At 35.4% G+C, this 19919-nt stretch overlaps 1 protein-coding gene across 2 annotated transcripts in view; it reads left to right on the top strand.

Annotated features, from left to right (window-relative positions):
* Nucleotides 1-10576, top strand: part of LOC136037962 (neuronal acetylcholine receptor subunit beta-4-like) — a 70016-nt gene extending 59440 nt beyond the window's left edge. For both annotated transcript variants that reach the window (XM_065720847.1, XM_065720848.1), the window contains 2 exons: nucleotides 5526-5695; nucleotides 8841-10576. In XM_065720847.1, coding sequence (XP_065576919.1) covers nucleotides 5526-5695; nucleotides 8841-9080 — 410 coding nt within the window. In that variant the 3' untranslated portion in view covers nucleotides 9081-10576. The remainder of the gene's footprint in view (nucleotides 1-5525; nucleotides 5696-8840) is intronic.
* The last annotated feature ends 9343 nt before the right edge of the window (nucleotides 10577-19919 follow it).

Genomic DNA, 19919 nt, shown 5'->3' with positions numbered 1-19919 from the left:
CGGATCTTAATGAAATTTGAAGTTTGGAAGAATATCGTGTCTCAGAGCTCTTATTTTAAATCCTGACTGGATCCGGTGACATTAGGGGGAATTGAGGGGGGAACCTAAAATCTCGGAAAACGCTTAGAATTGAGGGATCAGTATGAAACTTGGTGGGAAAAATGAACACATGTCCTAGATACGTGATTGACATAACCAGAGCGGATCTGCTCTCTTTGAAAGAGTTGGGTGGGGTGTTAGTTCCGAAAAGTTAGAAAAAATGAGGTATTTTTAACTTACGAAGGAGTGATCGGATCCTAATGAAATTTGATTTTTGGAAGGATATCGTGTCTCGGAGCTCTTTTTGTTAATCCCGACCGGATCCAGTGACATTGGGAGGAGTTGGGCGAGGCCTAATATCTTGGAAAACGCTAAGACTGGAGGGATCGGGATAAAACTTGGTGGTAAAAATAATCGTAAGTCCTAGATACATGATTGAAATAACCTTAAGGGACCCGCTCTCTTTGGGAGAGTTGGGGGAGGAGGGTTAATTCTGAAAAATTAAAAAATGAGTTATTTTTAAATTACGAGGGAGTGGTCGGATCTTAATCAAATTTGATGTTTTGAAGGATATCGTGTCTCAGAACTCTTATTTGAAATCCCGACCAGATCCGGTGAAGGGGAAGCTGGGGGGGGGGGTGGAACCTAAAATCTTGGAAAACACTAGCAAACCACAAGTGCTTGGAAACTAAGCACATCCTAGATACGGGACTGACATAACCAGAACGGATCTGCTCTCTTTGGGGGAGTTGTTTTAATTCTAAAAAAACAGAAAATGAGGTATTTTTTACTTACGAAAGAGTGATCGTATCTTAATGAAATGTCATATTTAGAAGGACCTCGAAACTCAGATCTCTTATTTTAAATCCCGACCGGATCCAGTGTTATTAGGGGGGGGGGGTGGAAATCTTGGAAAACGCTTAAAGCGGAGAGATCAGGATGAAACTTGGTGGAAAGAATCAGCACAAGTCCAAGATAGGTGACTGACATAACCGGACCGGATCCGCTCTCTTTGGTGGAGTTGGGGGGGGGGAGTAATTTGGAAAAATTAGATAAAATGAGGTATTTGTTACTTACAAACGGGGGATCAGATCTTAATGACATTTGATATCTAGTAAGATCTTGTGCTTTAAAACTCATTTTAAATTTCGACCAGATCCGGTGACATTGAAGGGAGTTGGAGGGGGAAACCAAAATTCATGGAAAACCCGAAAATCGAGGTATCTTACGAATGAGTGATTGGATCTTAGTGAAACTTGATATATAGAAAAATCTTATGTCTCAGATGCTCCATTTTCAATTCGAATCACATCTGGGGACATAGAAGGTTGGAGGGGGGAAACAGAAATCTTGGAAACCGGAAATCTTGGAAAACCCTTAGAGTGGAAAGATCGGGATGAAACTTGATGGGAAGAATAAGCACAAGTTATAGATACGAGATTGACATAATTGGTACGGATCCTTTCTCTTTGAGGGAGCTGTGGGTTGTTAACTTGAAAAAATCAGAAAAATTGAGGTATTTTTAACTTAAGAACAGGTGACCGGTTCTTAATGAAATTTGATATTTAGAAGAAACTCCTGTCTCAGAGTTCTCATTTCAAATCCCGGTCAGATTTCTTGAAATTGGGGGATTTGGAGGGGGAAACTGGAAATCTTTGAAAACACCTATAAATGTCGTAGATAAGTGATTGGCGTAAACGGACTTGATCCGCTCTCTTTGGTGGAGTTAGGAGGTGGGGTTCAGTGCTTTGGCGAGTTTGGTGCTTCTGGACGTGCTAGGACGATGAAAATTGGTGGGTGTGTCAGGCAGTTGCATAAATTGACTTGATAAAGTCCGTTTTCCCCGATTCGACCATCTGGGGGGCTGAAGGGAGAGGAAAAATTAGAAAAATGGAGGTGTTTTTAACTTACGAGTGGGTGATCGGATCTTAGTGGATTTTGATATTTAGAAGGACTTCTTGACTCATAGCTCTTATTTTAAATCTCGACCGGCATTAAGCCTCTGATTTTCCTTTTAAAGCAATCTATTGATTCTTAGAATTTTGCTAGAACTCATACCATATGAACCCTTGGCTCTTGGCTTATTCAACCTTGTCACAAGTGCCATATGAGCTCTTAGCTCTTGTTTTTTATTTTGTGCAAATCGTGGATATTGGTGAATAACTCACTTTATTGTTGTTAGGTATTGGATTTTAATTATTTAAATTTTTGGTCTGTTATTTAACTTTTTGTTTTGTTTTTTTTCATTGGTTTTGTTGTACTTTTTTGTTTATTGGTTAAATTGGTTTTGTTTATGGCTTCTGCCTTTTCCTTGATGGTTTTATTTTGTTTTTACTGAAGAAGAGAGGTATCTGTTTTCTCGAAATATTCGCTTTCTGTGTATTTTTCAGTATTTTCATTTGACCTTTAAAAGCCCCATTTTTGATCGTTTTCTTTATTTATGACTAGACGGATAATTTTTTCTGGCACTCCATCATCCTGCATCGCATCTCAGATAGTGCTTCTCTTCACCAAGTCAAATGTCGTTACGAAGTGGATAAAGACTTATTCTTTCCTGTTGGTGTATAAGGCGGTGTTCCAGGATCTGTCTCAGGCTAAAAATGTGATCGCAGAATCCAATACCAGGTCTAAATTCTGCTTGATTTGGCCTCGTCTGATCATTTCTAATATTTCTGAATCTATTTAATACTATTATTGTAAAAAAAAAAAAAATTGAGAATCGGTATCAAGGAAATTCTTCAATAATTTGTAGAATCGGCTCGATCCCCTTTCTTAGATATAGGAATTATTACAGAGGTCCTCCACTCTTCAGGAATGTATTCATTGACCCAGACATCCGTGAGTAAGTTTTGGAGTAAATCGATAGCCGCTTATGGAAGGGCCTTGAGAAGTTCAGTTAGTAATTCGTCAATTACCTTGTTATTCTTTATTAGTTTTATGGCATGGATAATTTCTTCTCTGCTTGGAGGGGCGATATTCCAATATTCATATCAGGATGGTGATTCAGAGATGTTATGGGATGGAATGAGTTGACTGTGGTCATTTTCTTGTGGCTGAACGAGCTCCTGGAAGTGAGTGCGCCATCGTTCGATACGATCTTCTTTGCTCGTGAGGAGCTTGTTGTCCATACTAAGTAGTGTGGGGGTAGATCTTTGCCATCGTTCGATAAGATCTTCTTTGCTCGTGAGGGGCTTGTTGTCCTTACTAAGTAGCGTGGGGGTAGATCTTTGCTTCTTTTTCCCGGTTGATTCACCTAGGAACTGGTAGAGTTTTCGTGAATCTTTGTGTACAGCGGCTTTTTTCACTTCACATGCTATATTAGACCAATATGCTTGTTTATCTGATTTAGCAGATTTGTGACGATCTTTGCGGAGTGCTTTAAAAGAAGCAGAGTGTCTATCGGTCATTTGTTTCATCCTTAAAGAGAATTCTATTGTCTTCTGTGAGATCCATCTTTCGAGTTTTTTGTCCCTTACTCTGAGAATTGCTGTGGCTGCCTCGTTCACTTGATTCTGGAACTTGTTTCAGCTTTTTTCTACATTTAGCAATGGGTCAAACTTTTCCTGCTCGGTCATGGTTCTTGTTTCGGTCTCAGAAATCGCTTGATTGGTCTTCAATTCTCGGTCATTATCTTGCAACGCCGGAAAACGGTTGTCAAGCTCAAGCATAAAGGTCTCTTTAACTTCAGGAAGTTTGAGTTTATCTATGTCTAGAATGCGTCTAGATGCAGATATTTTTGGGAGCTGAATCTGAATCAAACTTTTGATTTCAGTAAAAAATGGTCGGATACACTCTTTGATCCAGTGTCCGCCTCTCTGTATACTTTCGAGTCTTCAATCATTGACTTTAAGCGACGAGAATCAAGTAAATAGTCAATTTGGGCGTGGATTCGATCATCTCGGGATCTCCAAGGGTAATTATGGCACGGTTTGTGTTTAAGCCATGTATTAGCCACAATAAGATTATTCAGCATAGCAAACATTCAGAATTGTTTAATCTCTTGCCAATCCTGGCATTGAAGTCACCATCGATTATGAGGATGTCCTTGTGAGGAATTTTGTTCAGAATCAGTCGGAGGTCCGTACTAACAGCTATAGTGTAAAGAGCTGGGTATTGAGGAGGGTGTATCCCTTCATGTACGGAATAATTTCTGTTCGATTTGAGTTTTAATGTTGCTCCTTACATTCGCTTAAAAAACTTTATTTTATCTGATAAAAATATAAAAAAAAAACTTGAAAATTTTTATTTCTAGTTTGTTTTTACATGTTTGTCTTGAAACTTAACTAGGATTGTCAGAATTAAAAAAAGAAAAGTCGAACTTTAGAGTAAAAAGCGAAATTTTGAGGAGGGTGTTCCCTCTAACATATAGATATTCAAACATTTTATTCTTTTCAACCTTAACGTCACTTTCTACATTGATTAAATAGAAGATAAGTTGTTTCAACTGAAAGTAAGGAGCAACGTTAAAACAAATAAAAATTATTCGCTATATAAGTGGGACAGCACCTTCCTTAACCCCATGATTGCTACGGTTAAGTCTCATAGTTCTTTGAAAATATTTCATATTCAGTGACCCTTGTGTTTGGGCATTCGTTCTTAAAGAATTGTGACAAAAAGTCAAACTTTACCATACAAAGCTGGAGGTTGAGGAGGGGCTACGGAGCTTATATTTTAGCGGTCGTTCTTGAGAGATTAAGATAAAAAGTCAAACCTTAGCTTAAAATCGTGACATGGAGGAGGGACAACAGCCCTTGTTTTTCAGCAGTCGTTCTTAACAAATTTGGACAAAAGTCAAATTTTAGCGTGAAAGCTGGTGATTGAGGAGTATGAAGCCCCCCTCATACGCGAAATTATTTATTTTCGTTTTAATATTGCTCCTTGATTTCAATTGAATGGCTGCTTTTTTGGTATTTAATTTCTGATAATTTCAATCATGCCCAAGTTTGCCAAAATATGATGTGAGCCATTAGCCCCATAAACCTTTCATTGCTTGCTGTTAAATTGTATGTACAAATAATTGTAAATTGATTTTTATGCCCTGTTTATCCGTTTTTCTTATTAATAATTAACATATTGAGTTGCAAATAAATTTTAGACAAAATTTGATCATTTAGTCATAATTTTTGATGAGCAGTGTCTTTTTTTAAAAAAAATAGGTTCTTCATAAAATTGTTATCACAGAATTTTGGGTGGACGGAGACAGGTATTTGTATTCATACGAATGGAAAGTCTCCATTACCTTTGATCTTCTACGTAGTTGAAGCCGTCGCAAACTGTACAGTAAAGCTATCTCAGATTTAGATACATTATATATATATATATATATATATATATATATATATATATATATATATATATATATATATATATATATATATATATATATATATATATATATATATATATATATATATATATATATATATATATATATATATATATATATATATATATATATATATATATACATTTTTTTCTATTTTCAGTTTCCTTCTACGGAGGAACCCTTCTTTTGGTGACAATTTCTCTTTTGTTCACGGTGATAACAATTAGGATGACAAGACTGCCAAAACCAACTGGAATGCCATATTGTTTAAAAAAAGTAATAATTGGACCTATTGGTACTCTTTTGGGGTTAAATTGGACAGGAATTTTGGTAAGTTTGACTCCTAATGCATCTTGAATGGATAATCCAAACAAAGGCATATGACATTAAATTAACCACGCATGTTTTTGATTTGAAATGTGTTGGACGTGTGTTTTAGAATAGTTTTGTGAGCTGTAACAGAAATTTAAAGATGGGCTCCGAGTTCAATTAATAAGCTTATCGCAATAAATTTTTGTATTTTTGCATTCAATAAGTAATTATAATTGTTGAATTACGTTCAGTGGCACTCATTTAAACCTACTAAATTAATTATTTCCTTATTCTGCAACATAACTTAATGAGATGCAATTCGTTCTTTTCTAGATTAATTAAAAACATTTCCCAAAAAAGAAAATTTCAAAGAAAAGTTAAGAGCCATTTGAAACTTAAGACAAGCAGAAATAAATTTATTTAATAATTCGAACTAAAAACAACCAGAAATGACTACTAAAGAATAAATTAAACCCAACACGAACATAAATTAAATGAACAACCATAGCAAATTAATATACGGCAAGTACTAGTATAGATGAATAAATAAATCATAAAATGAGTAAAACTCAAATTAAATATTCAAGTCAAACTTAAAAGGAACAAAATCATTACAATCAAGACTTCGGCTACTGTCCCTTACCCTAATTGTAAAAATCTAAAGCCCATCGCATCATTTGTGTTTTGATGATATTTATATATGCCTTGAACAGTTCTTGGAAAGACCTAATAAAATTAAGCTGAATATTGGGTATTTAATGATATTAATCGCTGAAAGTTCAGCAATTTACAATTCTATTTCACTAGAATTTTTATTTTTATTTTCAACTTTGTAAGTATAAAAGAAGATTTTAGTAATACAATTCGTTTTCAGTAAAGTGCAGATGACGCAGTAGTCTTTAGACTTTTACATTTATGGAAGGGGGGAAAGAGCAGTTCCAAGCTATATTGAGCATGAAAATAACTGTTTGTACAAATTTGGCATATATTTGTCTGAGGTATATGTACCCTGTGCAAGTTTCTGATACATTATTTTTCAGCCGTCCTACGGTTTAAACTGTTTTAAGGAAAAACGACAATTTTAATATCAGTCAAGAGCTGAGATTCAGCTTTGTCAAGCTAAGAGACTACATTTTTAAATTTATTTTTCATTTTTTTTTCTTTCAAAGAATGCGTTCAGAATAAGCGGTAGCCTTGCAGAAAGAAAAACCTTTTCTTATTTTTGACCCTAGTTTAGATGAATCTCAAAGAGTAAGTATAATTAGCATAATAGTCCTGGCTCGGTTAACGAATAGATCTAAACTAATGAATCCAGTGATAGGAATATCTTGTCGGTTTGGTGCAGGTCACAGCTGCAGGCTTGTTATGAAAGATCATATTTCACAAGGAGCATAAAAAATAGAGCCTTTCAAATAGGCAGAATTGGTAACTGCAACTCAGCTTGACAAAAGTTCTACAGCCATCAGTATATCTGGCCTTCTTGATGTTGGTATAATATTTTTTATAAGACGGATGTTGGTATAGGCCTAATAAGAGTGGTACTCGTTTTTTTTTTTTTTTTTTTTTTTTTTTTTTTTTTTTTTTTTTTTTTTTTTTTTACCGCCAGAAGTAGCAATACTAACCCACAGGCAGAGTACAAAATGAATATTCTAGAAACACGCAGCAAAACTATCTAATAGTATGGAAAGTGGATGAAAAAAATCAAAAGAGCTAAAACATTTGTGGTTGGGTTTTTGTTAAAACTTTCAAAATCTTCTAAATTATAACAGTCGTCCCATACATTTTAATAATAAAAGGCCGTCAATTAGATTAAAACAAAATATATATCACAAATTTCTGACTTGTATCTCCTCTGAATCTGCTGTACAAAGGGTATCATAAAATTTGAATAATTGAAAAACACCATTAAAAAAAGTACCACATATTTTTACTAACAAACAAAGATCATTGGACAGCTTACTCTTTATTTAAATCAGAATTGTTCTTTTTCTCTGTAAGTCTGTAAAAGGGAAGGGCTCGAAGAGAAACCCAGAAGCCCGTGAGCTTCCACCCCTCCTTTTTTCAAGAAAAAAATTGAACGAGTTATATTTCCGAAGCCTGTTGTATCTGAGGTCATAATCATGAAAGGATCTTCAATCCCTTTTGTTGAAGGGCAAAAGTGAGGCCCTCACTCCCTCCAAGTCCCCATATCCCCATCTCTTCTTAACTGAAACGGTATTTTAAGGGTTTATGAGCATAGTAACAACTTCGAAACTGAGGGTAGTTGTATAGTGTGGAAGTCCCAAATCCAAACACCAAGTAAATTTTCAGGATATCCAGGCCACACCCATCTCCCAGCTCAGATATCTTCCCAATATCCCTCGCCCAGCTTCCCGCGTTTAGAGACCATTTTCGTGATTCTATTTATAATCAGTTAGGAATTATTAAGGAATGGTCCTTAACGATTAGCGCTACCCATTATAAAAACTTTAGGTAAAAGTTTATGTGTTATAAACCTAAACATATGAAGGACATATTCACAAATGATGTTTGATTCCCACCAGAAATGTTCTATAAAATTTATGAGCTAGATGATTAAAAATCTGACACTAATATTGCAAAAGAGACGTCAAAAATCAAAATACTTTATGCACGTATTCCCCAAAGGGTGGACTTGTCAAACCTAGTTGAAACCAGAACTATGCGAGGATTTTCAATCTGCAGTACTTTTATACCTTTAAGTAGGGTCCTACGACTGTTTTCCTCTCCAGCCCCCACCTTCCCATATCCACCTGTTGTATATAAACATATTGTACTTTCTTTAACCTACTATTATTCAGTGACTCTTTATGTAATGCCCCTTAATGGCTTAATGCCTATTATCAAAAAACTCTAAAATTACAGTCAGGCTATGTTAAATAAATACACTCGAAGAATATACTTCGCAAAATGCCTTTGATCCCACAAAATTTGGCTCATAAGAATTTTAGACCACAAACTTGATGCTAATATCAAAAATTAGACGCCCAACATAAAAAAAAAATGTCAAGTAAATGCCTCATAAATGGCCACCGTGCCAAGTCTTGCTGATATCCAAAGATTCTCGTGCATCCAGTGATATTAATAGCTAATCAAGTTTTTCGTTTTTTTCTACACATAATGTAACTTTTTCTTTCTTTCCTAGATTTCTCCAACACACAAACCCTTAGAGACGCTTAATGGAATTGCTACGAGTTTTGAACATTCTCAGTCCAGTCGTCATAACGAAATAAGCAGTCATCAGCCAGATTTAGAACAATTTGTTGTGGATTCTTCGAGCACAGGAGCAAATATGGAATGGATGGTCTTTGCCTTATTTATAGATCGTATTCTGTTTATTTGCTATTCATTTTTGTTTGGTATTCTTCTTTCTATTTGCTTCTAAAATTCTTTAAAGCATTGATTTATTCGAGAGTTCAAACTGAGTTTAACCCAGCGATTAATCGTGGAAAAATTTAATGATGAATTTTTCTGAAAATTTAATGATTAAATCTAGTGTTTGATTTAATTTTTTGGTTTATTTTCTCGGTTTTTAAATGTATAATGTTAGCTTTTCTGATGATCTGGAAAATAGAATTGAGCTCGAATCGCTTCCAATGCAAAGGACCAGGATTATTGTTTTATAATAAATACTATACAATTAATTTTGTATTATAGATTATCATTTTTATTGAGCCAGTTTTCATGCCCCTCATAAATAATTAATAAACCTCAAAACTGTGTGGTAAATGGGGCTTAAAAACAATAATTCATAGGGCGTGTTATAAATACACGTTGGCCATTAATCGGTTAAAGTAATATAAAGAAAAAAAGTTTCTAACTAAAAGTTATGAAGCATCTAAAGAAAATATACACGAGTTCACATCATTTTCCCCTTTAAGGACAACAAAATACAATTGGATCAATTTAATAAAGCAATAAGACACAATACGTTTCGTTTTCCCCTTGAAAAACTCCGAAATACATCTAGCTTTATCTACTAAATCAAAAAAGCATCAGAGCATCGTTCGTTTTTGGTGTAGAAGAAAGGTTTAAAAACGAATTAGAAATTGAAAGTAACTGAATCAGTTAGAAATAAAGTGCATAGGTTCTAAGTTGTAAAATCAAGCTTAAGAGGATGGAGGACGGATGGTAAAAAAAACCAAAGTCGAGGATCTTGAATATTCTAATTTGAATATTCGAATTCCCGCTCTAATCCGAGGTTTTGACCTTTTTTTTTTCTCTTAGAAAACCAATATCGTAGATTCTTCTATAACCAGCAGAAGAAATGAATAAGGTAGTCATCAACAATAAAAAAAAAACATTTATTTATAACTCTAATATTATCTTCTCGCCAGGAAAAGCTAAGAAAGGAAAACGATAGCTCTAGAGCAAAAACTGTAAAAACACTTAATATGTTGCAGAAATAAATGGAATATAAAGTTGTTCTAACAGGAAAATTTCTAAAACCTCTTATTTTCAAAACTCTGTAAAATTTGAAAAAACTTAATTTAGTGTCATGAACTTGATCTCCCAGTCATCCGATAATCTGAAAACATCCAGACTCTTGAAGTGGGTATTTCTCCGTAATACAATCAAAGTCCCTTTGATTCTGATGCTCATAAGAGAGTATGCGTTTTTTCCGTTTTGTTACTTTCGTCTGATTGGTTCTTTGATCAGTAACAAAATAAGGGAATAAAATAAAAACACTTAAACCTTCTATCGAATTAAAGACCATTAACTTTTGCTTGTCAACGTGGCCGCTGTATAAAAGAAAAAGTCATTTTAATTTACATAGTCCATACCATTTCTGTCACCATGCTGTATATGTACTGTAAATTTGTTTGATTTTTGTTTTGTTACGTGTGTTTATGTATCCTATAATAAACGAATATATTTATATTTTGACGCAAACAGTGTTTTGACTCATATAATACTCTACTATTTTGCCCAAGATGTTTGTCCGCATTTCTAGGGTAGTTGTGCTTCGCAATTGGTAAGGGGAAATAGCAAAGCCGTATCCAGGGGGGTAGGGATTTACCCTGCCCTTCCGTAACATTTGTCAAAAGTAGTGACGGGTCAATCTCTTTAAAGAGACTCATATGGGGTGTAAAACGGAGCAACTACCCCTTCAACATGTTATTACACGCACCTGGGTCCTACGAAATACTATAGCACCCCTTTAATGGTATAGTCTACTTGTGTGTTACATAATAGGGATTTTTTTCTAAAAGATGCAGGTGCTTGTTGCATAATCGTTTCTTTGATTGTTTAAAAAAAAACCTACGAAGTAGGTTTTTTCCAGGCCTTTTTTACATCAGGATGTCTTTGGATGTTACGTCATGACGGCGCACACGTGGGTGTTACGTAATACTTTGAGAGATGTATTTCTTTCCTTCAAGGTTTTTTTCTTTCAAGCCCTTTTTTACCTCAAGGCGTTTTTCTTCAAGATTATTTTCGAGATACTTTTTCTTTGGGATCATTTTTCTTCAAGGTATTTTGTTCGAGATTTCTTTTCCTTCGATATTTTTTTCCTACAAGATTATTTCTTCAAGATTTTTTTGCACTATTTTTTCCGACATTTCATTTTCTTAAAGATTTTTTTTCTTGGATTTTTTCCCTCAAGGAACCTTTATAATCCGTCTTCAAAGATTTTTTTTCTGTAAAAAACTTCAGGGCCCGCTAGTGGAGAAACTTCAAGGCTTGGGCCCTAACCAAGAATTCCACTAGGGACCCCTAGCAATATTTTCAACGGAGGCCCTAGCGAGCAATTCAATCGAGGCCCTAGCCACGAATTCCAACGGTGGACTCCGTAAGTCAAAAGCAAAAGTCCAGTTTATAAATGAGGATGAGGCAATTTCGCGTGACTTGTTAGAGATCAAGACCCGCCAGTCAACAGGGGAAGTCCAAGTTATAACTGAGGATCTTGTGTGACTTGTTAGAGCTCAGGATCTGCCAGTTAAGTGAGAAAGTCCAAGTTGTAACTGAGGATGATGCAATCTCTCGTGACTTGTTAGAGATCAGAGCCCCATCAGTCAAGTGGGGAATCCCCGGTTGTAACTGAGCACGGAACATACGTAAGAGTTAAATAATGGTGTTAAATAATCTACGTAATGACGGTGGAAATGTGGGATGCTAGGTAATGATGATGCAAACGTGGGGTGTTACATAATACTCTAAGAGTTTTTTTCTTCAATGAGTTTTTTCTTTCTAGAGGCTGTTTTTTACAGTGAGTTTTTCCTCAGAGAACCTTTATAATCCAAAGATATTTGTCCGCTTCAGGATTCGGAAGAGATTTCCCTCCAACGGAATGGAGTGCTAGACGGCTCTTCTAATATTTTTATTCGGGAAATACTTTTTGTATGTTAAGCTGTTTCCGAAACTGGGAATTCACTGGATTCTTGCTCGGATCGATAAACTATGTGTCGTGTGTTTCATATTCATTGTTCCCGAGCACAAACCACCTGATGTTACATCGTAGATATGTAGTTGCTTGGATCGATAATGCCTTTATTGCTTTTCCACGTTACCAGGGCTACTTATAGGAGGGAGATATTTGCAAATGGAGGATTATTAACATGAATGCTGAGAAATTCACCTTAAGTATATCCACAATATCAAAAACATAATACTGCATGAAAACCATTACTTTTGACCAATAAATCCAAATCCATTGAGAGGACAGGGTGACTTTTTAGATTTAAATTCAAGGGGGCACAGACCTGTGAGTTAATTCTATATTTTTTTCACTTTTTCTTTACATTTTCTGGCAATTGACGCCAGAATGTCGCTCAATGATGACATACGGCACCCAATTGCATGCAACATCATACATATGGCATTTAATTCAAAAAGGGAAAGACACAACCTTAGAAAATTAGACGCACAAGCACACACAAAGTCAGACACCAAGGCACGGAGGGAGAGACAAAAAAACAGTGGAAATAAAACACAAACACACACAACCACACAAAGTCAGACACACAAGCAAACACATAGTCAAACACACAAGCCCACACACATTCAGACACAAAGGCAAGGAGAGAGAGACAAAACATACACACACACACAGAGAAACACAACCACACAAATTTAGACACAGGCACAAACACAGTCAGGCACGGAGAGAGAGACAAAGATAAACTGAGGAGAAAAACACACACAGGCACAGTCAGAGGGCAAAAACACATAGAGGGAAAAACACACACAAACCCAAACAACCACACACAGGCAGACACACAGGCACAGGGACAGAGACAAAAGGATACAAAGAGAAAAACAAACAGGTTTTTTATGCAAACTTACACTGTTTTTTAAGGATTCAACCTTTTCTTACCTGCTACTAGGCTAAGTTAATCTAACTGAGCTAACCTACGCCGCTAAGTTAGGATAGGCTAGGTTAGATAGTGCGCCATAAAAAAAACAATGCGATTTTGCGCGAAAAACCCTGTGTTTTTCCCTCTGTGCTTTTTTTCTCTCTCCCCATTCCTGTGTGTCTGACTGAGTGTGAACCGGTGTGTCTAAATTTGTGTGGCTGTGTGGGCGTGTATGTATTTTTATCTCTGTAAGTTTATGTCTCTCTTTCTCTCCGCACCTGTGTGTCTGATTGTGTGTGTGACTGTTTGTCTGACTTTGTGTGTGTGTATTTTTTCCCTCTGTGTGTTTTTGTCTCTCTCTCTCTCTCTCTCTCTCTGGACCTGTGTGTCTGACTGTGTGCGTCTCTGTGTGTCAGAACTTGTGTGGTTGCGTCTTTGTAAGTGTTTTTCCCTCTGTTTGTTTGTCTCGCCTGTGTTTCTGAGCGTCTGTTTGTCTGTGTGTTTGACTTTGTATGGATGTGTGTGTTTTTCCCCTCTATGCGTTTTGTCTGTCTCTCCGTGCCTGTGTGTCCAACTGTGTATGTGCCTGTGTGTCTGACTTTGTATCGTTGTATGTGTGTTTTTTTTCTATGGGTTCTGTCTCTCTCTCTCCATGCAAGTGTATCTAATTATGTTTAGGCCTGTGTGTCTGACTTTATGTTGTTGTGTGTTTCTGTGTTTTTCATCTGTGTGTTTTTGTCTCTCTCTCTCCGTGCCTGTATGTCTTACAGTGTGTGTGCCTTTATGTCTGATTTTGTGTGGTTGTGTGTGTGTTTGTGCGTGAGTAGCACAGTAAATGGGATTTCTGCCCCACCTAGATCACATCATCTATTTATATAATTTTCAATCCATTTTACATAATTTTTCATCAGATATTGTACATTTTGGACATTTTTTATACCTATATTCAACATGAAAAAGGTCCTTGGAAATCAAATTTGGTCTTGTTTTTATACGTTTCACAATGGGAATACGGGTTCTAGACCCAAAATAGCTCACCCCATCAATTTATTCTATTTTTAATTGAGTTCAAACCATTTTGAATGAAGATTTTGGACATTTTTACAATTTCCGATCCTGAGCTTTAACATCAAAACAGGTCTTGTGAAATAAGAGTTTGATTATATTCCATGTTTCCTATACTACCGATGAAATGTAATGATTTAATATTTAGTGGATAGTTCGATATCAATAGGTAAATAATTTATTTTATCTTTATTTTTTGAATAGCCTTTAAATCGTGCCTTTATCAATTTTTTTTAATTTCTTTTCAAGATCATCTGCTTTAGAATAAAAAACTTTGGTGCAAATAGATCAACCATTTCACCTTTAAAATCAATAAATATAACGAGTCTCTTTCCATATTTAGTTGTAACACATTTCATTCCTGTAATCGTGTAATCCATTCCAATGTCTAACTTTCCTTTCCTAATAGTTTGATTGTATTTATTTTCCATTTTTGTTTCGCTTAAAAGTTTCTCCATTTATTAGCTACTAATTTTATTAAACAAATTACCAAATCGAAAATAATTTTTCTTTTAATTAGCCCTGGCTTTGTTTCCAAGGTATCCTTCCTTTGAAATTCTGGAAAGAAATACAAACGCGCGTCATAAGCCTGTCAAATGAAACACAAAAGATTATATAAGATATCTTTACAGGCAGGGATACCCAAGTTCGAGAAGCAATTGACTGATCATCAGTTACGATCAAACAGTTCTACTCTTATTTTTTTCATGTGTTGCAGTTGATGATGTCAATACGATAGGACCAGGAGACCCTGATCAAGGAGTAAGAAGCATTGGAGCTTCTCTCCAAACAGAACCACACGGGGTTTTCCTCAGAACCCTGGCTGAAGTGAGATAGCCAACACAAAAAAAAATAGAAAGCAGTCTAGGGGAGAGGTTTTACAAATTTTATTTTAATTCTATTTTTATTTTATTTTTTTCATATTCTATTAATTTATCTATTGAAAAACGTAAAGAATCTATTGAAATAAGAAATGGATTTTTTTACCATAGCTAATAATTCAGCTGTTTTTTCATTTATTATTATATTACTGACAAATTGTTCATACTATTTCAATTATCTGCGTTTTGAGTTTTTTTCAGTAAGACTAATTTAAACATTAGCAATGAATTAATAACAAGCTTTGATATAAGAGCTTGCACAAGTCAGACATGATTGCATCAAAAACCTGTATGCATTCTGCTGTTAGAAAGGAATCTGCTGTTATATTTATATAGGTTGCATATGAGTAACATGTCGCGTGTACAACTTTAGGAAAAAGATGGTTTGTATATTAAAGTTTTGGAGAATATAGTTCAGAAGGTAAGAAGGGTTTTATTTATGTATTAAAATTTACAGACTTCACGCAACATTTATAACAATTTAATTTTACTTTATTCATATATTTTTTACGAGAAAAAACTATAATATTTAGTGTAATTCATTTTCTTGTTTAATATGCACCATCATTACGTAATATCCAAAGAAATCCTGAAGTAAAGAAGCCCTGACCCAAAGAAATAGTGAAAGAAACTATTATGCAAAAAGCACCTGCATCATTTAAAAGACATTCCCTATTACGTAACATACAGGTGTACTATACCGTTACAGATGCGCTATAGTATTTGTAAGACCCAGGTGCGTGTAATAACGTCTTGATGGGTATTAGCTCTATTTTTACTCCTCCTATGTGTCTCTTTAAACAGAATGACCCTTCACTACTTTCCGACTCGTAAAAACGTAAAAAAATGAATATAAACAAATTTTTATGCATTTTTTTGGGTTTTCTGTGTACACTTCAAAAAAGGTTATCCCTCCCCCCACCTAAAAAAACGGCCTTAGGAAATAGTAACAGCAGAAAGAGTAATAGTGGTAGAGTTTAGTTTATCTAGATTTATTTCTTCGATTGGCATCTCCCTAAAAGGATTGAGAAAAAATATGTTTAGCACAATGTTCAGCTTGAGAGGTCCTGAAACTGAATAGAGTCTTCAAAATGCGGTGTAACTTAGATTCAACTTGCATATGCGGCACAGTATAGTGTTACGCATTTTGTACCTTTAAATAAATATGGAAGTGAACATTTGCAAACCAAGCAAGTCACAACGGACAGGAAGAAAAAAGAGAAAAAATTGAAAAACTGCTCCATATTTGGGAGGATGTGGTGTAGTTTAATTGCCTCTTAAAGCCCATAAAAAATCTTTGCTCTTTCTAGATATGTGTGAAACAATTTGTTTTGGCGGGGGAGCAGTTGCTTCTAAAGAGGAAATTTAATCCGAACCGAACCTCAGAGTGGCAAATTATATAAAACAGTGGGAAATTTAGCATTTCAATGCAGGAAAAGCGCGAAAAGGTCCCTTCACTGAAAATACTCGGCTACCTCCTTCCAATGTAAGTTCTGGGTCTTCAGCCAAACATTTTGGATGAATATTATACAGGTCACCCTTAGTAAAACAAAAAAAAAGACATCGTGATATGTAGATCACTATATCTCGCAATTGTTCCCGATGCCTGAGTAAATGAAACCTTTTACTTGGACCCATTCAGCCAATTGACAATTATTGTAATCCCATTACATCATTTACAGTCTCAACTTTTACCATAAAAACCTCCCTTCTAATATCTGAGTGACATCGTAAATTTCCGTTCTTGGCTAAGCTATCGCAGAAGTCATTTACTTTTCCGGCGATTAGCTTAGAACTACCTTCTCTTTAAGAATGTTTAGATTCTTGAAAGGACAAAAGAGCTAAGGAAAAAGCTTTCAGCAAGTATCTGTGAATAGGTAAAAATGATTGTGATAAGGTGGGTAAGCAGCCATTTAGTGCTCCATTAAGCAGAGTAGGTTAAATACGAAATATTGAGGTTCCAAAAGATACAGCTGAAAAACTTTGACTAGATTTGTGAAGCCAAGATGATTTGGATTTAGTTTTGTGGAAAAATAAGATTACGAGTAATATAATAGTTACAGTTTTTAGTACTGAAATGTATTATTAAAATTACCAGAATATCTAAAAGGGAGGTTGCAAGCACCCCCAGTATTTTGCTAGTTCCCTTTGATTCATCAGATACATTATATATTTGATGAGAACGTGATGGGATTTTTAGACTATCGTCACCTAAGTTGCAACAAATTAAACTGATGAAAATTCTTTGCTCAAATTATGGTTTCAAAAAATATATAGATTTAATCCAGGAAACTGGATTTTAATTCTTCGGTAATGGAAAGGTAATGGAAAGTGTCGGACTTCAGCAACTTTTCAACAGCACCTTTTTAATATAGACTGTAATGTCATCCAAGTAATACTCTGCTCCAGTGCCACACTGCCAATAGTACGATTATCAGTGCCCTCAGCAGAGACCCATTATAAACTATCGGGACGCCATGAACATGTACTTTTTGTCTGTTGCTAAGATACCGTGAGGCCGAAAAACAAAACATTTCGACAAAACCGTGACCAATTTAATTCTTGCGGATTATTGCTTTTTAACCAACCAGTATGTCTCCCTCGTATGCCAGCCTCCTTTTCCAAAAATAAACAGTGTCCAAACTGCTGCATCCTTCTTAAAAAGGGTTTAGGCAAAAAACTTTGCCATTAAATTTGCCGCATTGAAACCCACCACTATGCGAGTTTTCCTACCCTAAAGCTATCAAAGTGGCATTTTAGTTGTGGCAGCTGCATGCTCTTTTCCATTAGAACTTCATGGGAAGAGGTAAAGAGCCAAGTAGGTGGTATAGGATCTTGTCCCGCTGTGTTGGCCTTAGAAGGCCTGGTGGTGTAACTAGTTACTAGACATAGAGGTAGTTTAACTGTTTTGGCTGCATGTTTCCCCATGGATGTTGATTTAGGGGGAGGCCAATGAGCAAATATTTAAAATGGTTATTTCCTGGAAAATCAGCACGTGTCCCAAGAAGTTCAGAATTTTACACTTCAAATCTTCCTGCAGGAGGAGAGATGTTTGGCCTTCACCCTCGACGACTACCCTGTGAACTTCCATGAATTACTAAATGCTACTATAGGATATGTCGCCGCATGGACGGTTAAACAACTGCCAAGGACGGTTCAAAAGGTAGTAATCCCAATAAATATATTGTGGCGAAAAATTTTATTTTTAGAGCCCAGATGAAAATTTGGCACCCTGTATTTGGTAATGGCTGCGAAAGAATTATTATATTTTTGTAGCTTTAAATATCAACTTAATTTCTTAACTGTAATTTTGAATACCTTTTCTCCTTAATTTCCGTGAAGAATAGGTCGTTTTCACAATTTTGATGATCTTACATTTATATGGCCATATTTAAATCATATATTTATGTGGCTATATTTATATGACTAGGGTCAGTTTTAAAAATGTTGCATTTCCACACATGCTCTCTTTCTGTGGTTAGCTATTCACTATTTCCAACTTTAAGCCAACAAATCATGGTTGTCTCCTCAGGGATGATGTAAGGCCCTTATTAACCGAACTCTTGCCCATAGTAAAAGCAAATTCAAAAAAATTTAATTTAAAAACGTGTTATGTTAACTAAATCATAGTTTAGTTCAAGTTGATTGGACGTCTCTGCTTAGAGAGGAAAATGATGCAAATCGTAAATTTGCGCTTTTTTATGGTAAGTTATTGGAAAAGACTAATGAAGCAGGAGTTGTTAAGAGAATGATAATATAATGACAATATAATGGAAAGAAGCCATGTATAACCCAAGATCTTCTTCGGAGAATAAATTTAAGAGATATATTGTTTAAGTTACAAGCTTTAAAACCTACAGATGAAAATAAAGAACAATACCGTGTTTATGGTAATGGTTTAAAATTTTCTCTGTGAGGCTGAAAAGAGATAGTTTACATTTAAATTTAAAGAAGCTGAAGGAAACCCATTGAAGACCTGGCAAACAATCCTTAGTGTTATAGGTCAGAGTCCTAATATACTACCATCTGAAATGATAGTAAATGAGGCTATAGCTACAGATGATTTTACAATTTGTAATGAGTTTCAAAATCATTTTATTTCAGTAGGTTGAAAAATAACCGATGCAATTTCCCCGTTTCCAGTGGACATACCTTTTGGATCCCCTTTACCGCCCCCAATTGATGTATCATTGCATCTAAAGTTGATTACCGTGGAGATATAAGGAATACCATGTATGTCATGAATAATCGTTCGTCTGGATGTGACTTGATGAGTTTAAAAGTTCTGAAATGTATTTTTCCATCTATATATAGCATTCTAACATCATTAATTAATAATTGTTTCAGACAAGGTTCCAGATTGTTTAAAGTATGCAAGAGTGACACCGGTTTATAAAGGTGGTGACAGAAATGATATTGGTAATTATCGACCAGTATCAGTTTTGCCAGTTATTTATCGTCTGATTGAAAAATGTTTTAGTTCTCGGTTTACCCCAGCAACTGAAACGTCGATTTTACGCCCTATGCACCAGCAATGGCTCTGGAGGATCTTTATCCTTTATCCTTTTTATTTCGGTTAATCACATTTCTTGAGAAGTTTCATGTTTTTAATATTAATCAGTTTGGATTCCGGAAGAATAGGAAGACGGAGGATGCATTGATATTTTTGACAAGCATTATTAATATGACTTTAGACACAGGACTGAAGGTTGGATAAAGGACAAAGGACTGAATGTGCAGTATTCTTAGACTTAATGAAGGCCTTTGATACAGTTGACCAAGGTCTACTCTTGGAAAAGTGCGAAGTTGATGGGATCCGAGGTAAAGCTCTTAATTTTCTACGGAGTTTCCTGAGTAACTGGTATCCTGAGATAAATTGCTTAAATCTGAATTGCACCCAGTCAGTTGTGGTGTCCCACAGGAATCTGTTATTGACCCGATCCTTTTCCTTTTATTTATTAATAATATGCCTAATTGCGTCCA

This window comes from Artemia franciscana, chromosome 17 (genome assembly GCF_032884065.1).
Source record: "Artemia franciscana chromosome 17, ASM3288406v1, whole genome shotgun sequence".
NCBI lineage: Eukaryota > Metazoa > Arthropoda > Branchiopoda > Anostraca > Artemiidae > Artemia > Artemia franciscana.
The sequence above is the reverse complement of the archived record's forward strand: the minus strand, read 5'-3'. Positions and strand labels throughout refer to the sequence as shown.